The 22,575-nt window shown below is 32.8% G+C and overlaps 2 protein-coding genes, 1 non-coding gene and 2 pseudogenes across 3 annotated transcripts; 3 read left to right on the top strand and 2 right to left on the bottom strand.

The window, feature by feature from the left end:
• Positions 1 to 2,283: 2,283 nt before the first annotated feature.
• On the bottom strand, positions 2,284 to 3,443 carry LOC108456122 (flavonol sulfotransferase-like; annotated as a pseudogene).
• A 2,425-nt stretch (positions 3,444 to 5,868) lies between these two features.
• On the top strand, positions 5,869 to 8,300 carry LOC108456457 (amino acid transporter ANT1-like; annotated as a pseudogene).
• A 239-nt stretch (positions 8,301 to 8,539) lies between these two features.
• Positions 8,540 to 11,743, top strand: LOC108454928 (uncharacterized). The gene is made up of 9 exons (XM_053019229.1): positions 8,540 to 8,798; positions 8,907 to 9,107; positions 9,180 to 9,288; positions 9,416 to 9,486; positions 9,737 to 9,782; positions 9,893 to 9,966; positions 10,093 to 10,202; positions 10,826 to 10,931; positions 11,421 to 11,743. The coding sequence occupies exons 1-9, from the start codon at positions 8,687 to 8,689 to the stop codon at positions 11,513 to 11,515; spliced, it is 924 nt and encodes a 307-aa protein (XP_052875189.1). The 5' UTR covers positions 8,540 to 8,686; the 3' UTR covers positions 11,516 to 11,743.
• A 1,102-nt stretch (positions 11,744 to 12,845) lies between these two features.
• On the top strand, positions 12,846 to 14,723 carry LOC108456331 (uncharacterized). The gene is made up of 4 exons (XM_017754929.2): positions 12,846 to 13,076; positions 13,195 to 13,292; positions 13,424 to 13,542; positions 13,662 to 14,723. The coding sequence occupies exons 1-4, from the start codon at positions 12,878 to 12,880 to the stop codon at positions 13,753 to 13,755; spliced, it is 510 nt and encodes a 169-aa protein (XP_017610418.1). The 5' UTR covers positions 12,846 to 12,877; the 3' UTR covers positions 13,756 to 14,723.
• Positions 14,724 to 21,361: 6,638 nt separating this feature from the next.
• Positions 21,362 to 21,472, bottom strand: LOC128281060 (small nucleolar RNA R71). Its single transcript, XR_008271276.1, has one exon. It is a non-coding gene; the product is annotated as a small nucleolar RNA R71 (small nucleolar RNA).
• Positions 21,473 to 22,575: the final 1,103 nt, after the last annotated feature.

Here is a 22,575-nt window from a genome sequence, read left to right as displayed (position 1 = left end):
CAAGAGTGATCCTATCATTGGCTGTTAAACTTTCTCTTTTCTTTCCTTATATTTTCAAAGTAATGTTTTGAAATTTCAATACTAACAGCAGTCTTGTATAAATATAATATTTGATGTCAAATGATCTAAAATTCATTTCATTATCGTAAACATTTTTAATTTTGTCTAGGCTTTTCAATTTTGAATTTTTGAAGCTTTGATTTTGCTAAAATAGAGTTCTACATGGACTTGTAACTAAATTAATTTATTAATTTAGCTTTAGTTTTAAAATTAAAATGTTGGTTTCAAGGTGAATTTCATTCAAAATTTTGGAGGTGGAAACTGAATTAATGGCCAGTTTTGAAATGAAAATTATGTCCTGATGTGATGGTTAAATGAAATTCATTCAGATCCGAGAGGTTAAAACCCAAACTTCTTCTGCAGTGCCCAATTTTTTAAAACATATTTCGTTTAGGGTCTAATTTCATCCTTGCCCAAACTCGATTTCAGAGGCCTAGATTCAATGTTTGGATTAAGGTCCAAAGTCCATCAATTTTGGTCCAATTTCAAACCAAATTGATTAAACCCATTTCTAGCGGCCCAAACTTTTAAGCCAGTGACAAAATTTATTATATTTTATATTTATCAATTACCTACTATATTTATTTTTATCTCCTATTATGATATATGTCCAATGAAATTGCGAATTTTAAAGAAAGATTAGGGAAATAGATTGATTTTAGAGAGAAAATATGAAAACGCGTCCTATAGGGCGTGCATTCAGTCACCTCAATTGAAAGCTTATCTTACAAGGCTCGCTTTCTGAATTTTTTGACATATCAACTCTTTTGGTCAGATGTTTAAATGTTAATAGTTTTGTCATTGAGTTGCAAGTTTGAATCCTCTCATTCTCACATTCGTATTTTTATTTCACGTTGTTTCAAGCTTTGTCTTTATTTTTAATTATTATTTTAACACATTAATTCCTCTGGTTAGATGGTTAAATAATATTGATTTTATTTTAAGTCTCATTTTGATTCCTCCTTTAAACTCATTTGTAATTTTTATTTTTAATGAATAAATATATTGTTTTCAAGTTTTTAAATTTTTATTCATATTTTTAATTAATAAATTTTATCTATAAAATCAAATAATTATTGCAAATTATATAATAAAATATATTTTTAATAAAATTGATATTTATCATTATATTAAATATATTTTATTTTTAAAAGCATCAACTAAATTTTTTATATATTTTTCTTTATATAATATATATATATATATATGTGTGTCAAATTCTCCATCTATATTGTGGGTATTTTTTATATATTTTTCTTTATATAATATATATATATATATATGTCAAATTCTCCATCTATATTGTGGGTATGGTGATTTCTAATATTATAAAATCAAATAATTATTTCAAATATCATTATTATTTTTATATATAAAATATTTCAAATATCATTATTTTTCATCTACATTGTGGGTATGATATTTCAAATATTTTTATATGTTAAATATGTCAATTAATTATATCAAATATCATTATGTTTATACGTAAAATATTTTAAATACACATACAAAATATATAATATACTAAAATTTACTACACTCATGATATGGATTGAAAAAATATTGCACATATAAAATTATATTTACCAAAATAATTATATTTGGAAATAATTATTTGATTTTATAAATAAAAGAGTTATTAATTAAAATTTTCAAAAAAACTTAAAAATAATATATTTATTAATTAAAAAGCTTCAAACAACGTGAAATAAAAAATAGAAATATGCTTAAAAGAGAAATCAAACCTAACCAAAAAAAATCAATGTTATAAAAATAGTAATTAAAAATAAAAATCAAGCTTGAAATAACATGAAATAAAAATATAAATATGATTAGGAGAGAGAATCAAACTCGGCTTAAGGACAAAATCACTAATATTTAATCATCTCACGAAAGGGTCAGATAATTTGTCATGTAGGATATATTTTCTATTTTTCTTTAAAAAATCAATATTTCTCTAAATATTTTTAAAATCATCAATTTCTCTGCTCATGATATATTATTTTATATTTAAAAAAAACCGTAAAAACAAATGTAAAAAAGCGTGTGGATGATAAGATTAAATGGAAAAAAAGGTACGATAATAAAGAGCATCTAATCAGAATTCATAGGTGCTTCTGGCTTTCCCATATTGTTAGCCAGCTTCTTACCATTCATATATCATTAAAAAAAATGCCATGTTTGGCTTGTAGTAATAATGTTAAAAGTAGAAAGTAGAATTGATTCAGCCTTGAAAATCACAGATTGGTTCCAAACAAGGAACTAACTTCTCATTTTCAACAATACATTGGAAATGGAGTAAGCAAACAAACAAACACAACACATATCTCAAGAATATTGGAATCTTCGACTTTATTAACTAACAGCAAGCAAGCTATAATCAGACTCAACCACGATGCCTTCACTCCAATTACCAGGGGAGGGGTTAATCATGAAAACTGAAGCCAGTTCCAGCAAAAGTTTGGTCCATGAGCTTGTCTAAACGCTCCGCCATTTCAGTTGTTAGATAATTCTTCCAATCCCCAACCTTGCCTTTCCTGAAGCAGAAATTGTTTTCAACTTTGGCCTTTGTTTGTTGCTTTACCCCCGTCTTGTTTACATCCAAGTTGCTCAGATTCTCAAAACTGCATAGCCTCACTATTTCCTGCACTGCTCCCGCTTCTTCTTCCTCCCGTGAAATAGGGTACCCCATGAACTCTGCCAATTTCTTCACATATGGCTCCGTGTCTTTCATCATTTCTTCATATTTGAGGAACAGAACCTTGTCTTCATGGTCCATATAGGGTCCATAGACTTGCTTTCACAGGAAAGATCGAAAGCCTTCTCCAGGGAAAGGTAATCATCTTTGTTGGGAGCTCGCTTGGCAAGAAAATGATACAGTGAAACGAATACATCCTTTGGCTCCCTACAAATGTAAACAACTTTGCAGTCAGAGTTGAGGAGAGACTTTGGCAAGGCATGGTAGGGTGTTTGGTGCCGATTAGAGGAAGTCCGGGGTCGCAGATCTAGCTTCTTGCCGGAATTGGATAACGTGGGAATGCAATCGTGAGAGACCTTGCTTAGCAAAGGACTGGTGGAAGTGTCGTAGCGGGTTCGAGTAACGATGGCAAAGGTGAGAGCCTTGAGCCAAGTGGTGCCACTTTTAGAGGCACTACACACAAAGATATCAGTTGGTTCAGCTCTGAAGCCTTCTTGAGCCAATATTATATCTTCTATGAAGTTAGGGCTGCACCAAAAGCCTTGGTATTGGTAGAGTGGATACCCAGCGTTCCAGCCAATCATCTTTAGGCAGGTTCCCAAGTGAATCACACTGGAAAGGGCTACACTTATTAATGTAGCCTGAGAATCATATAGACTGCATCCCTTTTAAAATGTTATTTCGTTTGGATGGAAGGAAAATTAAATTTTAATAAGATTTAATATCTCTTTTTACCTTGATTAGTCAGGTGTGATCAATTGATTAACCGACTTAAGTTATCATTAATTAAATTAACTCATTTTTTTATAAATTTTTATTTGTTAATTTTATATAATTTATATAAAATAAATATAAAACAGAATTAACTGAATTAATCGAATCAAGTTCAAATAACTACATCCATAAACAAGAAAAGCCAGGAACTTTCTTTTAAAACCCAGGAATATTTTTTAAAAAAACCTCCATAAACCCAGAATTTAAACAAAAAATAGAAAACCAACCAAGATCCAAAACCCAAAAACAGTACATCGAGAGAAGAATAACATAGTTGCGTAACTTTGATAAAAATTCAAATTTCCGTTAAAAGTGATGTATTTTTCACAGTTAAATTTAAATTGATTGAAAATCTTAAAATCAAACAAGAATTTAAAGTACCATTAAAAAAAGATCGAATTCACCAGAAATTTTCTCTCTCAAAAAAGTAAATATAATTAAAAATTATATAATAAAATTGTTAGAAATATATATTTTTCTTATTTTGCTTTATCACACTTTAATAATTAAATTATCAAATCATTTAAAAGAAACTGATTGAGATATGGCAGCAATTAAAATATGTGCAATTTGACACATCCAATTAAGATTTCTTAAAATTAAAACATTCAAAATTGAAAAATTATTTAAACAAAAAAAATAATTTTTATTTTTAAAATTATATTATTTTTAAAATAATTTTAGAAATAGTTTTTTATAAAAATAATATTGAAAATTAATTAATTATAAAAATAGGATGGGTGAATTTTTTTACAAAAATGGGGTATATGTTATAGTGTCACCCATGTAAATATATATCTTGACGGCACTACTCAACTTTTTAGTCAATCATGCAGTAATCATCATGCTTTTTAAAAAACATATATGTTATTCTTTGGCCCTCAGCCTTAAGCCCTACACAGATCCCTTAGTTTTATCATTATATTTTATTTTAAAAAAGATTCGGATCACACAATTCTAATATTTATGATAAGAGAATCGATAGAACAAAAAATGACAAATTCTTTGATTTTTTGATTGAACATAAAAATAAAAAAATGAGCAATTCTAAATTCTATAAGGTTAAATAAAAAATTGATTAATCATTTGATATAATTGCTATGCTTAGTGTAAGACTCGTTGGGTTTTTTAGGCTTAGGATTCAAAACAAAATGGGCGGACCATAATATAAGCTAATAACTACGACACTAATTAAAAGACAAAACCAATCTAATTATGAATAGATCGAAATTGTGAAGCAAAATAAAAAGTATGTGGATAAATAGAAGGATGAGAGAAAGAGAGAAACAGAAATGACAATGAAATGATATAGGATTCCAATGTCCATGAAGCATCTCATAAAGAGCAATGTAATAGAGCATCAATAGAGATTCATCAATAATTAGATGAATATCTGTTCATTGGAGAAAAAATCAAGAGCCTTAACTTAAGTCAATAAAGACCGGAGAAGGTTGACTCAAGAACAATTTTATTTTTATTTTATTAAATAAATAAAAATATTAAATTAAGGTTAAATTGGAGAATTCAGACCTAAGCATTAATCGAGAGTGATGGGGACGACGGAATCCATGAATGAGGAGGATTCTATTAAAAACGAATCATAACATAAAAGAGATTAGATCATAAATTTTTCCAAGAATAATATAGATTTTTAATAATTTTATTTCAGAAAATACTATAAGTGGAAGGGTTTTAGAATTTAATTTTTATTTTATTTTCTAAATAACATATTTGAATGTATGAAGTAAAGTAATCAGTACTATATCGATAAAAGTATCATTTTGTCTTGGTATCGTATTGATGTTTTTCGAGTTTATTAATATGTGTACACATATTTATAGTCTAATTTTGGTTTATTAACAAATTATATATTATATATACAAGAAAATATATCTCAATTAGGTTCATTTAAATATATTTACATGTCAATATAAGTTTTAAAATTAACTAGTTGCCAACAAATCTCTCAATATATGGCAAGAGCATTATATTGTAGGTACGAGAATTTGAGAAAAGACTAATTTTAATAAGTTAATGTAATAATTATATTTAATTTTAAATGTAATTATAGAAAAATTAATGGGTAGGTTCAAATAAATAAAATCGATATAGACGACTGAAATATTATGTATACCATGATATTATGAATGTTTATTCTAACTAGGAAGCCTTACAGCAAAAATGAATATATATATAATAGAGATCACATTTTTTTCCTTTGAATTTCCTTATTTTCATATCTTCCCTTCGTAATCGGTTTGATCAAACTCTGTGTATCAGTTTCAAAATTAAAAAAATAAATAAATCAAAATCCCATCATGGATTTTGTTGTCAAAGTTAGCCTATCAGTTTATCTTAAGAGACTAACATTCCTCACGTCATAGATCTAAACCCACTTTTGTCTCATTAGCCATTCATAAAAAAATCTCATCGTTACATCTCCAATATGAAACTGCAAGTCCTTTACAACTTCAGAACAGCAACGTGGCATTGAACAGTTCATGCCAGAGTAGCCTTAGATCTCCATAGTGTGCTACGGGACTGGTTGGGCATTGAACCCTGTTAACCTTTTTGTCTTTGCCAGGAATCCTGAAAACAGCCCAATAGAAGCCAGGCAATCGCTTTCCAACTACAGAGATTCAAAGAAAAAAAAGAATGGGGGAGAAGAAATGTGATACAATCCCTTTGATCAACCCATCACCGTCGTCATCAACACAAGGAACTGCATCCAAACTTCAAACCATCGGGAACATTATAGTTTCAATAGTTGGAACCGGCGTTTTAGGCCTTCCTTTTGCTTTCCGAGTCGCCGGTTGGCTTGCTGGATCAATCGGTGTTGTCATTACTGGCTTGGCTACTTTCTACTGCATGCTTCTTCTTGTTAGTATCAACTCATTTCTTTCTTTCCTTAATACTGTTTTTGTTTTTTCACTTTAGAGATACTGATATTATATATGTTTCAAAACTGACTTTGCATAGAACCCTGATCGTAATCAGTCATGATTCGTATAGAATCCTAACCAATAGTTGAACTCTTTTTTTCTGAATTGAAAAATTGCGTTTTAACTTTGATCCACAGATTCAGTGCAGGGAGAAATTAGCATCAGAAGAAGAATTAAAGGAAACAACAACATATGGTGACTTGGGTTGCAGATGCATGGGAAAACCAGGCGGATACCTGACAGAATTTCTCATATTCATCTCCCAGTGTGGAGGATCCGTGGCATACTTGGTATTTATTGGCCAAAACCTTGCATCACTTTTCAAACTTCATGGCCTCACAATTGCATCTTACATATTCCTGTTAGTCCCTATTGAAATAGCATTGTCATGGATCAGATCCCTCTCGGCTTTTGCACCCTTCAGCATTTTCGCCGATGTATGCAATCTGTTGGTGATGGCGTTTGTTGTTAAGGAAGACGTACAACAGGCGGTTGGGGGAAATTTTTCATTTAGAGATAGGAAAGCCTTCACTGATGGCAGTGTACTGTTTCGAGGGGTTCGGAATGACACTGGCCCTTGAGCAATCCATGAGAGAGAGGAGAACATTTCCTAAGGTTTTAGCGATGTCTTTTACATGGATCACACTTGTGTATATTTTGTTTGGGATTTTTGGATACATGGTTTATGGTGACGAAACAAAATATATCATAACACTGAATCTTCCCAGGGATTGGACAGCCATTGCAGTCCAGGTAAATTTGCAGATATCTTTAACCATACATCTAGTTTTTAAGCACAAAGTTAGAGCTTATAAACTAATATACCTTAAGTATTCATACTCAGTTACTTCATTATAATGTAAAAGGCTCTATCGTGCCCCCACCATCAATTCAAGAAGCTTAGTTTATTCCTTGGGATCATCTTCAAAAATCATTTAAGCAGTTCTTATCATCTGTTGCTATACATAATGATCTGCCCTGCTTATTTGTCATTGTCCCCATTGTTTTTAGTTGCTGCTGGCATTGGAATTTGTTCTACGGGTGTCTTTTGCATGCAATTACCTCATTCTAGAGGATATAATATTAAGAAAAAAATATATATTTAGTAGATCATCTTTATAGCCATTGACTGACTAGGCAGAAAGCAGAGGACTGAAAAAAAAAACCGAAAACTTTAAAACCATATGGAGTTTTAGATTTTATTCACCTTAAGGATTGTAACATCACTGCATATCTACTGCTAAACAAATATCTTACACATAGCATAACATTTAGATTACATATTCTTTTGAGTGTTCAAGGTTATGTGCCAAAACTGAGCTTTGAATCAAACCAGTTATTTGGTGCTGCAAATTCATAATACAGAACTTGTGGTGCTTTGGAACAGATTGGCTTGTGCCTGGGGTTAGTATTTACATTCCCAATCATGGTCCATCCAGTTAGTGAAATAGTGGAAGGGAAGTTGAAGAAGAACATTTGGTTTGAGAAGCTTCGCAACAATGATGCTGAAGATTCGACAATTAGATTAGAGAAGTTGGGAATATACATGGGCAGTGCAGTTCTGGTAATTGTGTTGGCAGTGTTGGCGTCATTCGTTCCGGGATTTGGTGTTTTTGTATCGCTTGTGGGGAGTAGTGTATGTGCATTGATATCTTTTGTTTTGCCAGCCTCGTTTCACATCACATTGTTAGGTTCATCTTTGAGTTTGTGGCAGAAAGCCTTGGATGCTTTCGTTTTCTTGTGTGGATTGCTTTTTGCAGCTTATGGTACATATAACACCATTATTGGATTCTGAAAACAAATATAAATATAAATAAATTTTGGTTTCGGAAGATTTCATATCGAAAATTCTGTTCTTCAACTAGATTAGTGGACAGCAACAAACTTGTTAACTCGTAGAACCATAGTTGGAGACTGAATACATCATCATCTAACCCGTGATAATTTATGATCGGATAGATATTTAGTCGATCTTTTACAGTCCAAAAAGTTGAACCGGTGATCGTTGGATAAGACAAAAAATAATGAGGACCAAAGTGAAAGAAACGGAATACATTAAGGATAAAGTAGGCATAGAAAAATAATATTTCAAAAAAGAAAAAACAAAAGAAAATGGGGAGCTTGGCGCTTTAGGTTGAATCCAAAACTGAGTAAAAGCCACGGCTTTGTCTACAGTCACCTTCAAAACAGGGAGGGACAATCTCAAAAGAAAATGGAAGATTTGATTACAAATTTGAGTAAAAGCCTCGGCTCATTCTGCAATCACCTTCAAAGCAGCTGCGACGCTCTTAAGCAATCCATCGACCGCCGCCCCATCCCTCTTGGTTACCCACTTACCCCCTCTTTTTTTTTTTATTATTTTGAAGTACTTTTTCCCCCTTCCATTAACGAAATTGTTCTCTTTTATTTTGATAATAATTTTCGGGACTCAGATTCGGCTTCATCGACGTTCGTCCAATGCCTAAACCGCCGCGTTTCAACCGCCACCGCCGACCTCAACCTTCTCGATTCCATGTCCTTCGGAACCGTTTCCTTCGAGGAACTCTTAGGTCACTGTTATCAAATCTTCAACAATAACCAAACGCATCTTCTCCATCTCGAAGATCACCTCAAGCCTCTCGGTTATCTCCCCCGTACGAACATTTTTGTTTACTTTCCTTTAAGAAAATCATTTGCAACTTTTTAACTTTTTTTATTTTAAGTAGAATTTGAAATTGAAAATGAGGGAGAGGAAGAAGAGGTTTTGGATTCAAATGACAGATGTTTCTCCGTCACAAATTCAGCAATTAAGAGCTTGGATGAGGATCCTTTACTGTATCCTTGAATTATTACGTGTTATCTAAAACTGTTATTATTAACTGCACACTGGTTAGCAAAATCTTTATTATTAAGAACTGATGAAAATGGAATTAGTGTTTTCCCTTGATGTTATTTGTTGTAGTCTTGATGAATCAATGAGTCTAAAGAATTTCGGGCTCTCTGATGTTTGTCTTGCTACTTTAGCATCTCAAGGTTTGCAAAAGTTACTTACTTTTCTCTTTCCTAGTTTTCCTCTTTCATTGCTGTGTTTGAACCATTATTTTTTATTATGTCTATGGAAGATGAACTGATTTTTCACACTTTTTTGAGGGGTTTAGAGTTAAAAACCCAGTTTCAATCTATAGAAGATGGACTGGATTTTTATCCTTTCGAAAGGGGTTTAAAGTTAATTACCATTTTAGATGATGAATGAGCTGCTATATTGCCATCTTTGTCTCCACAGCTAATCAAAAGGTTGATGACTCTGATTTATCCTTTGGAGAAAATATGTAAGTTTTTGGAGTCTTGAAAGTTCTTTATATCGTATAAAAGCCACTCTCTCTTTTGCTGGTCTTTTTTTTTCTTTCCTTTAGAACAAACTCTGAACCTAAAATTGCAGGTATAATGGAGATAAAGCAAACAACATCAAGGTTACAAATAAGCCTGCTACAGATTCCATAGAAGTAACTAAAGGTAGAGATTACTGACTTTTTGTACACTTTTAAGTTGCCCTTGACAATCCATTATTGGGTTTATGACTAGCAATAGAAGTCTCTAAGCAGTGTTATGTTATTTATTTTACACTGTGATACATAGCAGAAGGGGAAAAGGACCCAAATCATGTTGAAGTTAAGAGGCCAATATTACAAGTATCCAAGGATGGTTATGAAAGTCTTCCTTCGTATATGACTAGTTTAGCATCATGGGAGGTATGCAGCTCATGCTTTTGGTTGTTGAGGATTCTAATGTTTTAAACATAAAATGCTATGCTAGAGTTGTGCTCTTATGGTTGAGCCACACTGGCGAGAAGGTTTTCAAAGAACTCTTTGCACATAAAATAGGACATGATAAAAATTTTGAAAATTGTAAAAGCAGAAATAAGATGGTAAAAAAACCAAATTACAACCTGTTGTTGAATTGAAACAATTGCTTCTTGACATTGTGCTATTCAAATGTATTATGGGGTGAGGGACAGGGCTGAGAACGAAAACCAATTTGCATGGTAATGTACAATTCTGTTTCTTTTGGGTTATAACTGAATGTATGGAGCCATGTGCCTGGTATGATGCTTAGATTGTTTCATTCTTGTATGTGAACAGTGAACCTGACCTGGTTTAGCTAAGGCATTAGAATGGTGGTATTAATTGATTTAAAGCTTTCTCTTTATAGGTGCTAATAACATGAAATATGCTGAACACACAATTCTTGGTTTTTTTTTTCTTTTAATTGCGAATTCTCTTTAAAGAAAGCATAACCACTGCCTTCTTGGATGATAATCATCTAATACAAAATGCTTTCTTCATTTTATTTTTTTTGGGGGTGGGGGTTTCAGGATCTGCTTGCAGCTGTGGAGAAGATCAACTCAAGTTTGAACAAGAAAGAGAAAACAAAAGGTTATAATTACTTCTACCAAGATGAAATTGAAGCCCTGGGCTTAGGTAATGCCCCGCATCCTACTATTTGTCTGTAGTTTGATTATATTTTATTATATTCCCACGGCTTTAGGTGTAACATTGAACATGGATTTCTGTCTGGCATGATATATTCAGTTTCTTTTTCAAGATTTTCATATACTTAGATGGGTCTTAAGAGGATCAAGTCCAGATACGTCTCTTGGGAGGATTATATACTTATACCATATTCGAATATGCATTGGATGCATGTGCCAGATACAGATATTTCAAGAAAAATGTAAAGTTAGAAGCCACATAATCAGTATATTCCATTGGTTTAATCGGGGAACACTTATTGCACTGGCAAGTTGTGTTGTTAGAAGTTAGAACAAAGCATGTCCTAGATTAATTATTTGCAATCCGGATATATCCTCAACCAGAGATGGCCAATTCATTTTGTCTAAATCTCAAATATAGCATGTAAATGGTTAACATCTAAAACCCGAGTTGACAAGTTCTGATTGGTGCATACAGGGCCTAAAGGACGAGCTTACTTGCTGCTATTGGTGCGCATGAATCATCTTATTGTGGAGACCATTGATGGGCGGATTTCTTATCGAGTGATGTGAATTAGAACCAACTTGATGGGCGCATGAACTATACCGGTTTACCATACTCTAAACTGGATCAAAGTAGACACCACCAAAAGGGATCTACCTTTTCTGCAACATCAAAATGATTACATCATCTAGAAACGAAACATCTAGCTTTGCGTTCACTTCAGAAACATTCCAATTTGTTGAATTGAACTCGAATTATCAAATGAAAATGAACTAATTCATGACTCATTTAGTTCACGAGTCTCGAGTTTTTTTTTTAATCAGTACCGAAAAAACTTAATTTGAATTATAGCAAAAGTATGGATAATTGAACTTGAAGTTGAGTACAACAATTAAATTTATTTTTATTAGAAAATGAACTTAATCAAATCTTTCAAATTATTAGATTTTTATCTTGAATTAAGAGTTTTAAATATATCTATCTAATTATCTTAATTAAAATGATAAAACTTAATTATAAAAACTAGATCCATTTTTTAAAATTTGTCAGTTCATTCATAATTGCCTTCCATTTGATTTGGGCCACTCTCTTTGGTGAAGTGGTAGACTTGACTCTATTGATCAAGGAGACCAAGATTCTTCTCTTTCTCTGCGATCTGAGAGTCGATAAAATAAAATAGGTTTGTTATATTAATAGATATTGCGACTACTTTCGGTTTGATTGTTAATCTAATTTTAATTAAATAAATTATTAATAAAAATTTATAAAATCAATTCAACCTATTTGTTGGAAGTAATTATTGTATTATTATTTTTATAATGATTACTCTTAAAAAATCTCGTGTATGTAAAAAGAGTAAACAATTCGTGTCTCCATTTTTACATCTTACTCTTTCAAGTGTTATTTTAATTGCAACTTTAACTTTTAACAAATAACTCAAAATTAATACAGTATAGGATTAATAAGTTACCGCCTAGAGATAAGAAAAGGTGCTGTTTCTTAATTTAAGGTTTTGTATGTGGCAGTCAAAAATCCGTATGCCGTACGTTACGACACTTGCAATTACGGAACTTATGTTATTTATGAATCGGTGCCGCAAAAGGAAAGCGGTGAGATTAGTAGGGCAGTGGGAGGGTAATCAAAATATTGATTGGCCACCCCTTAAGGACAAGACAGGCTAGGCTGCTGTTGCTCTGACAAGACAATCACCCCGATCGGCATGTTGCATCCAGCCCAAAACTGGCAATTTTGGCTCCAAAATAAATGAAGCCAGCTCTTTTCGTAAACATCATCCTAAACTTCCACGTCTCCCATGTTTCCAAGTGTGCAATCAAGATTCAAACACCACATCCAATGGCATATATACATAAATAAATAATAAGAAAAAAAATTATAGTTGGTTCATAATTTTGTGAAGGATTTTGAAGAAAATGAGAGCTATAGTGGGTATTGATGAGAGTGATGAGAGTTTGTATGCTCTCCAATGGACGGTGAATAACCTTTTCAATGTGCTGATCAACAGTGCTGCTGGTGGGGAACGTAATTTGCTAACCCTGGTTCATGTACACCAACCATCCAAGCACTATGGGGTCGGCCCTTCTGCCTTCCCTGCTGGACCAGGAGTCGCAGGTTCTCTTCTTTCTTTCTTATACACACCTAGTTTCTTCACCACTTAATAATTAATTAATGTCCAATTAAGAACTTATCTGTTGCTAATAGTTAATTAATAAAGCATGGATGCATGCAGCTTATCCATCAACTGCGCTGGTGGATTCTGTAAGGAAATCTCAAGAACAAATTTCAGCTCGTATACTCTCCCGTGCTCTAGAGATGTGTGACAACAAGGTCGGTATGCGTACGTTCTCGTAGAATAGATTAACAATGTTCCTACGCAGCTTAGTCATTCAATTCAAGCTTTTAATTATTTATCTTTTATATATAATATTGAAAACTGAAAATGGTATTAATTGCTGCAGATAAAAGCAGAAACTCTGATTGTTGAAGGAAATCCTAAGGATAAGTTATGTGAAATTAGCGAGGAAATGAAAGTTGACCTCCTTATTGTTGGCAACCGTGGCCTTGGCAGGATTCAAAGGTCTTTTTAATCATACTTGCATTTTAATTGCTTTTCCTCTGCACCCATGAAGTTGTCTTTGTCATCCCTTATGAAAAATTAATTTGAGCGACCATGTGGCTTTGTTGTGGTGATTCCAGAGCATTCTTGGGAAGTGTAAGTGACTATTGTGCACACTACGCAAAATGTCCAGTCCTGATTGTTAAGCCACCGAAAGAGATGGCCGGCCAGTAAAAGCAAGGATTAAAAATGTTGACATTGAACCTGGATTTAATAATTAAATTTTATTGCTTCATGTCATCGTCGGTTTTAGGTCGTGTAACTTTTTTATACCAAAACAAGTTTGTCTTGAGTTTGACACCTATTCATATATATATACATATATACAAAGTTATATGTTTGCTTGTAAACCCTATATATATATATATTTTAAATTAGTGTGAATGAATGGAAATACGTTGGAGAGTTTTATAACATCAAACTTTGATTTTTTTATAACATTAAGATCTTAAATATTACAACGAGGATTTACACTACGTAAAATGAAAAAGAATTTCTTATTTTTAGAGTGATTCATAATATACAGGGGCGTAAAGTTGCTTGGTTTGATTGCCGAAAAAGGTTGAAGAGATGCTAGAGTAGAATTTCGCTCTCGTCTTTTCTTGCCCCGTCCTTTTAAAAGAGATTTATTTTCAAAAGATTTATTGATGGGAAAGACTTGGTGCGAGCCTTCAATTTTAAATTTGATTCAGAATGCTAGTTGGATATAATTTTATTTAGGTTTAGTGAGTATGGTTTTCAAGGTTGGTAAGTTTGGAAAGTTAGGATCATAGATGTGATAATTATTCTTAATGTTGTTACAATGTGCATTGTCCATCGAATATTTGTAACAACATAAGCTCTTTCTCTAATGTTACCCTGATGAATGGGTATAGTAATTGCCCCTAGTATAGTGAAGTTTTTCTAGACTTGTAATATGATGCTTCCTCTTTGATGAGGGCAAAGGTCATTGTTGCTTGGGCACTAGCGTCAGGGTGCAACTACAAGGGTTGCACGATCTTTTAAAAATTTCGAAGCAACACTTTTAATGGCCATAATCTTTTATTTTTGATGTGGCGTTGTTTATCATTCAAATGGTTATATAGTATTTGAAGTCTCGTCTTTTTTATGTATTCAATGTTTAGATATTTTTTATATATAAATGGTGAAGAAATGGTAAAGAAGTTTAATGAATGAGTAAAAATTCATCAGATATTATTAATATTGCAATGATATTTATACATGAAGTAGATATTTCAAAATAGAAAATTTAAACAATATCACTATAAAATTTTATTCTAAGCAACTCAAAATAGCAAGAGATAAAAATAAAAAGAAACAAAATTAAGTGAAATAGATAAAGATTGTGATTTTTTTTAGATACACCAATATTGACTCTCAATTGTTCAAAATTATAATGTGGAACTGTTGGAATTTTGACAGCAGCAAAAAAGAAAATAGAGAACATAGAACAATGAAGTAAGATGCAAGAGAAGTTTTTACTTGTTCACAAATGTGCAGCAAGGGAGCTTATGGCTGACAGCTCATTTTTGCTCTATTTTGCTCAATTTTTTAATAAGAAAAACAATACATTTATAGTCAAGTACATCACCTAAACATCCACATAACACCACTAAATTATATTGAAATTTATGAAATCATTATTTGCACACATAGGTAAGCTGATTTGTCAATCTATGAGCACCTAATTACATTAAAAGCTATACCAACTCAGTTTATTTTGAACTAAATAACTAAACTAGTGCTTGAAGTAACAAAATGAACAGCAGCTTGAACTTTTGGTGGCATAAATGTGGCTCTGGCAGCTTCCTGGCTGCTTCCTGTGCTGCATGTGTTGCATGCAGGCCAACTTCAACAGGAACTGCTTTGGTAAGCAAATCAACTAGTTGTTTCTTAGTAGAAAGATGAGCACTTCTGTTGTTAGACCAAGGTTTGCACAAAAATGATTATCTGACTGCAATATGTTTCATTTGAGAATAAAACTTGGGATTTGCAAACAGGTAAGTAACCCCCAGATTATTACAATAGATAGCTGGTCGAGAAGAGTAGAAAATATAGAGTTTCTGAAGTAGATTTTGAATCCAACACAACTCAGCTGCAGTGGATGCTAAAGAACTATACTCAGCTTCTGTCGAAGATCGAGCAACAAAACGTTGCTTTTTAGAGCTAGAAAAACAATGTTTTCACTAGGAGAAGTGCGATCATCCTTATTACCTGTTCAATCAACATCTGAAGATGCATGGAGATCTAAAGAAAAAGATTGTAAAGAAATAAACCATGGTCTAGAATACCACAAAGATACCGAACGGTTTTTTAACCACTTCCCAATGGTTTTTTTACATTGGTCGGTGAGAAAATTGAGCCAATTTATTCACAGCAAAAGCAATGTCTAGTCTTGTAAGTTTAAGATATTGAAGACAACCAAGAATTGTATGATACTCTTAAAGATTATCAAGATGAACACTATCTTCAAGACATAAATTTAAGTTGTAACAAGATTAGCTCCATTGACTTTCTTAATAATATCTTCAATATATTTAAGTTGAGAAAGAAATAAACCATCTTTATGTCTTGAAACTTGTACTCTAACGAAGTAATGAAGCTCACCAATATCTTTAATAGAAAATCGATGACTAAGAGTAATGACAAACTAATTTAAGGCATCAGAATTATTACTCGTAACAATCAAGACATCAACATAAAGAACCACATAGATAGTCACAAGATTTGCCAAATAAATAAAGAGAGAACTATAAGATGTAACAATATCAAACTTTAATGATATGAGATCATCTCACAATTCTAAGTACAAAGCACGAGGAGCTTGTTTAAAACCATAAAGTGACTTATGAAATTTGTAAACATGAGTAGAGTGTTCTTTATCAAAAAAATCCTTAGGTTATGACATATAAACATTTTTAGTTAAGGTCTTATTCAAGAACGCATTATTAGCATCTAATTGATGAAGGGACCAATCATTAGAAATTGCCAAAGAAGAATAGTTCTTACAATTGTATGTTTAGCCATAAGAGCATCAGTTTTAATATAGTCAATGCTAGGACATTGACTAAACCCTTAAGCAAAAAGTTAAGCCTTCTATTTATTGTCTGTATGATTGGAATTATATTTTATCCTGAAAATTCATTTAGAAACAACAATATTGTTAAACATCTGTCGCGGAACAAGATACCAAGTACCTTGAGATTTGAATGCATTAATCTCCTCAACCATAACAAGATGCCATTTCTCACTTTTCAATGCTTGAATAACTATTCGTAGTTCCACTTCTCTTGGTTTGGGTTGCGGGTTTATGGAATTGATTCGAGGATCAAGTTAAGTGGTGTAGGAGGGGGCTTAATGGTGTTAAGGAAAAGAAAAGGTATAGGTTTTCTAATTTTGTTCTTTGCTTGGGTAATCATGGGATAAAAAGGTTGTGCTAGGGATTGTTTTGATGACATTGATGGAGGTGAATTTGATGGTAGAGACATGGAAGTGTAAAATGAAGGCTCTATAAATTATCTTGAGGTACAATATATAATGTAGGGGATTGTCTACCTGAATTTGAAACTTGATGATTATCCAAGTCATTTGATGAAGGTATTGTACCAAAAGAAGCATTAGTAGCTGAAAGCCCATCAAATTGGTGTGCATGAGATGCCTAAGATAAAACTAAAGAAGTGGATGTTATAGAAATAATATAGTGAGAAACTCACTCATGAAAAGACTCTTTAAAAGGACAAGTAGAATGAAGATCAAAATTAGTACATGAAAAAATATTCTCTACAAAATTAACATAATGAGAAATATAAATTTTATTTGTTGATGGATCAAACCACTTGTAAGAAACTTGATTTAAAGCATACTCTAAATAGTTACAAGGTCTAGATTTGGGTTCTAACTTTTTTCTAGAGTAGGGTTTCAAACAAGGATACAGGGAATCATTATTTAAGATGAAAGTTGGCATCCAATTGATAAAGAAAAGTAGCTGCAAAAAATGCATAAGACCAAAATTGTGAAGGTATTTTAGCTATATGAAGTAAAGTGAGCCTAGTTTCAACAATATGACGACAACGACGTTCAACAGTCCCATTTTGTTCAAATGTGTAAGGTCGAGTAAGGAAGTAAGAAGTTTTATTAGAAGAAAGATAATCACGAAGATGAGTAAACTCCCCACCATTATCTAAATAAAAAGAAACAATAAACTTTTGGATGTATCTTTCAACAATAGCTTTAAACTTAGAAAAATGTATTTAGTGTAATGGTAAACAAATAAAAGATAATAACGAAAATCATCAATTGAAGAAATAGGTGTTGGACCCCAAACATCAGTATAAATAAGATCCAAAAGAGATGAACTTTTTATCGAACATATAGTAACTGGAAGTTTATGCATTTTATTGCACTTACAAGAATTGCAAAAGAAACGTGAACTAATAAATTTTATTAAAAATTTCAAAGAATTAAAAACAAGACGCATAACTGGAGTAGAGAGATGAACGAAACCACAATGCCAAGTTGACATTTGAGAACTTTGGATAGAATATGCTAGTGGTGATGAACGCAGCTTACAAATGTGTAAGGGTTATTTATACACACCATCTTTAGGTTTTTCAGTTACTAGATGCTCCCCGTGCAGTAGTTATTCATAACAAATGAGAAATGTGAGATCTCAACTGTTACAAAATTTGAAGAACCCAATTGATAAACAAAAATTAAAGTTTAATTCATAGCAGAAACACAAAGAACATTAGATAAATGTAAAGGCTTAACACAATGAGTTACTTGTAAGTTATTACCATCATCAATCATAAGATCGACACCACCTTCATAATCAGAATGAAGAGATAAGTTCTAAATATTTGTAGTTATGTGATGTGAAGCACCTGAATCAACTAACCAATTCGAAGAACCACTAGAAGTAGGTGAAGAAAAATGTGCTTGATGAGTAATAGATCCAAAAGATGATGAAGGGGGAACAGTAAACCATGGAAACACAGCTTGCAACTTACTACATTATTTAATAGTATGGCTAGGTTTATCACAAAGCTGACAAATAACTCGATTATTAGTCCCTTGAGGAGTGGAATGATATTTGTTTTGTCAAGGGCAGTTGGATCGTTGGCTTTAACCATTACACGAACGAGCCACTCGGTTATTAGTCTAGTTGCCATTATTGTTGGTACAACTGGCAAAGTTGGTAGTAATCAGAACAGAAAGGATAACATCACATTGGAGAAGATATTCATAATCACATAAAAGCTCATGCAATTATTGAAAAGTCAATTATATCTCTCTTGTTCGAAGAGTATTTGTATAGAAACAGTACTCTGGTGGAAGATTATGAATAACGTAAAGAGTAGCATCATCTATTGTGATATTTGTGCTTGCAATATTAATTCTAGTGACTATTTTTTATATGTTGTAAGTAGGCTTCCATGCTTTGAGATCTCTTTTTAGTAGTAGCCAAAGACTCTTTTAAAAAAAGAATCCGAGCATGAGGAGGACATAAATAAATTTTCTAGAGTGTTAGTCCAAACAACAAAAGAAGTATCTAAATATAGAACATGAGAGACAACCTTGAGAGAAAGAGAAGCAACCAAAGCACCTCAAATTAGTTAGTCTTGGCGAAGCCAAAAAGTAGTTGGCATAGAGGAAGGTGGTACTTTGGCGTACGATGTAAAATCATATCCAATGAGCAAAGATGCCATTGTGTATTCCATGCTTCATAATTGGAGGGGTAAACTTGATCGGTGTTTGAGCAGAGGAATTTATTGTAAGGAGTTGTGATAAGCCATAAAAGTAACATGTTTTTAATCCTATTCTTGAAGAGTTTTTGGATGATTTATTATATGAATTAGTGAATTTGAAGCTCCTAATCTTTTAAATTCATGTTTCTATACTTAGGTGAGCACAAGGGAGCGAAAGGAGTGAAAAACAAGTCAAAATTGGTCAAAAAGAGTTGTTTCCAGGATCCACGCGGCCTGGGCATTTCCACACGGTCTGGCCACACACCCGTGTGAGCCACATGGGCTAGTCACACGCCTATGTGCCAGTCCGTGTCGATTTTGCACTCTACTTTCCTGTTATGCGGAAAAACCCAATTTTTAAGGTTTCTAAGCATTCTAAAGTCTATAAATACACACTAGAAGAGGACTTAAAGGAAGGACGCAGAGTAGAACGCTGAAATTACTCAAAGAACGCTGACGGACTCAACTCAGAAGTAGGATCTCCTTCAAAACTGAAGATCTCCATTCAATTTCTTTAGAAGTTTTTGGGTTTCTTTATGTTTTGTTGTTTTCCTATTTTTGAGATGTTTTCCTTTCCAAGTATGAACTAAATTCCCTAAATAATTAGGGAAGATGAAACCTATGATAGATCTTATTATTTGATTTTTCTGAATTACATGATAAATATTTGTTCTTGATCTCAATTATGTTTACTTACCTTTAGGTTTAATGTTTTTAGGATATTAATTCATGATTGATGCGTTTATTCAATGGAGCAAAAGTCTCTGTTTAATAGTAGATCTAGCAAAATTGAGTGAAGTTGCATGCAATCTTAGAAATAGGACGACATAAATCTACCGAATTAGAGTTAAATCTAATAGGGGAATCCATAGATCGAGTTAATGCGACAATAGAGGTTTTAATAAGAAAGATATTTCAATTAATCAATCTAAAGTCAGTTATTTTTACTCTCGAAAGAGATATTAATATAATTTAGGGATTTTTACGGATCAAGTCAAATGAATAAATCGTTTAATTCAGATTTAGAATAATAAGTGAAGTCTAGGTGGATTCTTTCCTGGGTATTGTCTCTCTCATAAGTTTTCTTCGATTATTTTCCCAATTTGCTTTCTGTCGCTTAGTAATTAGTTTAGTTTAATTTTAGATTTAAAACAACCCTTCAATTTATAGGCTAGATAATAAAAAGATAGTAATTACTAGTACTTTTAGTCCTTATGGATACGATATTCCCGACTCACCGTAACTATACTACCATTCGATAGGTGCGTTTGCCTTTGTCGTATTTTAGTTAGTTCGTGACGTTATCAAGTTTTTGGCGCCGTTACCGGGGACTAAAATATTAGGAGCACTTAATTTTTATTATTTTAGCCATTTTTATTTTTATTGCAATTTACTTTTGTTTTTATTTTAATTTACTAACTTTTTCTATTATTTGCTTCTGGCAAGTTCCTTTATTTTATGACTAGAAGAAACCCGTCAGGACCTCTAGTATTTGACAGTGAGATCGAAAGTACAGCTCACAGAAACCGTAGAGAAGCGAGGCAGATTCGATAGAGTATAATAAAAGAGCAAGAGGACATTGTTATTAATACTGAGGAGATGGCAGAAAATCATAATAATCAACTACCTCCTGTGGTTGCTGTAAATCCTGTAAATCCAAATCCTGCTCCTCGTACTATGTACGATTATGCTAAGCTTAATTTAACTAGAGCTGAATCGAGTATTGTTAGACCTGCTGTTACTGCAAATAATTTTGAACTGAAACCTAACACTATTCAAATAATTCAACAGTTTGTTCAGTTTGATGGTTTGCAGGACGAAGACCCAAATACTTATTTGGCTAACTTTCTGGAATTCTGCGACACTTTTAAGATAAATGGCGTTTCTGATTATGCCATTCGGCTACGGTTGTTTCCGTTCTCATTAAAAAATAAAGCTAAACAATGGTTGAACTCTCTACCATAAAGATCAATTACTACATGGCAACAAATGACCGAAAAATTCTTGTTGAAGTACTTTCCACCGGCTAAGATAGCCTAGATGAGGAATGATATTCCTTCCTTCATGCAAATGGATTTCAAGACCTTATATGATGCATGGGAGAGGTATAAGGACTTATTGATAAGGTGCCCTCATCATGGGTTACCTCTATGGCTACAAGTTCAAACTTTTTACAACGGTTTGAACCCCTCAACTAGGCAGTTGATCGATGCATCCACCGGTGGTACTTTGAATAATAAAACACCTGAGGAGGCTTATGATTTTATAGAAGAGATGCCATTCAATAATTATCAGTGGCAAGTATGAGAACAAAGCCGATGAAAGTAGCCAATGTTTTTAACGTTGATGCGGTCACCATGTTGTCAAATTAGGTAGAATTTTTGAATAAAAAGATTGATGGTTTATATGGTTTTATGCAGGTACATCTGATGATGCAATACGACACAAATGGAGGAGGAAACCATTCAGAAAATTGATCCTACAACTTAAACACAGAAGACGAACAAGTCAACTATATGGGGAATAATTTTAAACCTCAGAATAATCCCTATAGTAACACTTATAATGCAGGTTGGAGGAACCATGCCAACTTCTTTTGGGGTGGTCAAGGAAATCAAAGACCACAACCCCCTCTAGCTTTTCAACCACCTTACCAGCAGGAGAAGAAGCCAAACCTTGAGGAGATGTTGACGAAGTTTATTTCGGTGTCAGAAACTCATTTCTAAAACACTGAAACAGCACTCAAAAATCAACAAGCATCGATTCAAGTGCTTGAGAATCAAGTTAGTCAATTGGCAAAGATGATTTCAGAACGACCACAGGGTAACTTGCCAAGCAACACCGAAACTAACCCAAGAGAGCAGCTTCATGCGATTACTATTCGAGATGAAGAAGGGTTTACTGAATCTAAATCTGAACTGAGGCAAGAAACTGTGGTAAGCAATGGTAAGGTTGAGGTAAGCCAAAATAAGCAAGATTTGGTCGGTAAGGAATATAAACCTCGTGTGTCATATCCAAATGCGATAAAGAAAGACCACACAAATGAACAATTCGGTAAATTCCTTAAACTGTTGAAAAAAATTACATATTAACTTACCGTTTATTGAAGCTCTTTCGCAGATGCCAAATTCTGTTAAATTTTTAAAGGAACTTTTAGCAAACAAGCGGAAGTTAAATGATTCATCACACGTGGAACTAAATGTAGTGTACTCAGCCATTTTGCAGAATAAACTACTCAACAATTTGA

The sequence above is a fragment of the Gossypium arboreum genome, chromosome 9 (genome assembly GCF_025698485.1).
Source record: "Gossypium arboreum isolate Shixiya-1 chromosome 9, ASM2569848v2, whole genome shotgun sequence".
In the NCBI taxonomy this organism is placed as follows: domain Eukaryota; kingdom Viridiplantae; phylum Streptophyta; class Magnoliopsida; order Malvales; family Malvaceae; genus Gossypium; species Gossypium arboreum.
This window is presented reverse-complemented; position numbering and strand designations above follow the sequence as displayed.

Coding starts and splice junctions, on each gene's coding strand:
- LOC108456331 (XM_017754929.2), top strand. CDS start 12,878: ATGAGAGCTATAGTGGGTATTGATGAGAGTGATGAGAGTTTGTATGCT. Junction 13,293..13,423: donor TAGAGATGTGTGACAACAAG/GTCGGTATGCGT, acceptor TAATTGCTGCAG/ATAAAAGCAGAAACTCTGAT. Junction 13,543..13,661: donor GGCCTTGGCAGGATTCAAAG/GTCTTTTTAATC, acceptor TGGTGATTCCAG/AGCATTCTTGGGAAGTGTAA.
- LOC108454928 (XM_053019229.1), top strand. CDS start 8,687: ATGGAAGATTTGATTACAAATTTGAGTAAAAGCCTCGGCTCATTCTGC. Junction 9,487..9,736: donor TGCTACTTTAGCATCTCAAG/GTTTGCAAAAGT, acceptor TTGTCTCCACAG/CTAATCAAAAGGTTGATGAC. Junction 10,932..11,420: donor AATTGAAGCCCTGGGCTTAG/GTAATGCCCCGC, acceptor TGGTGCATACAG/GGCCTAAAGGACGAGCTTAC.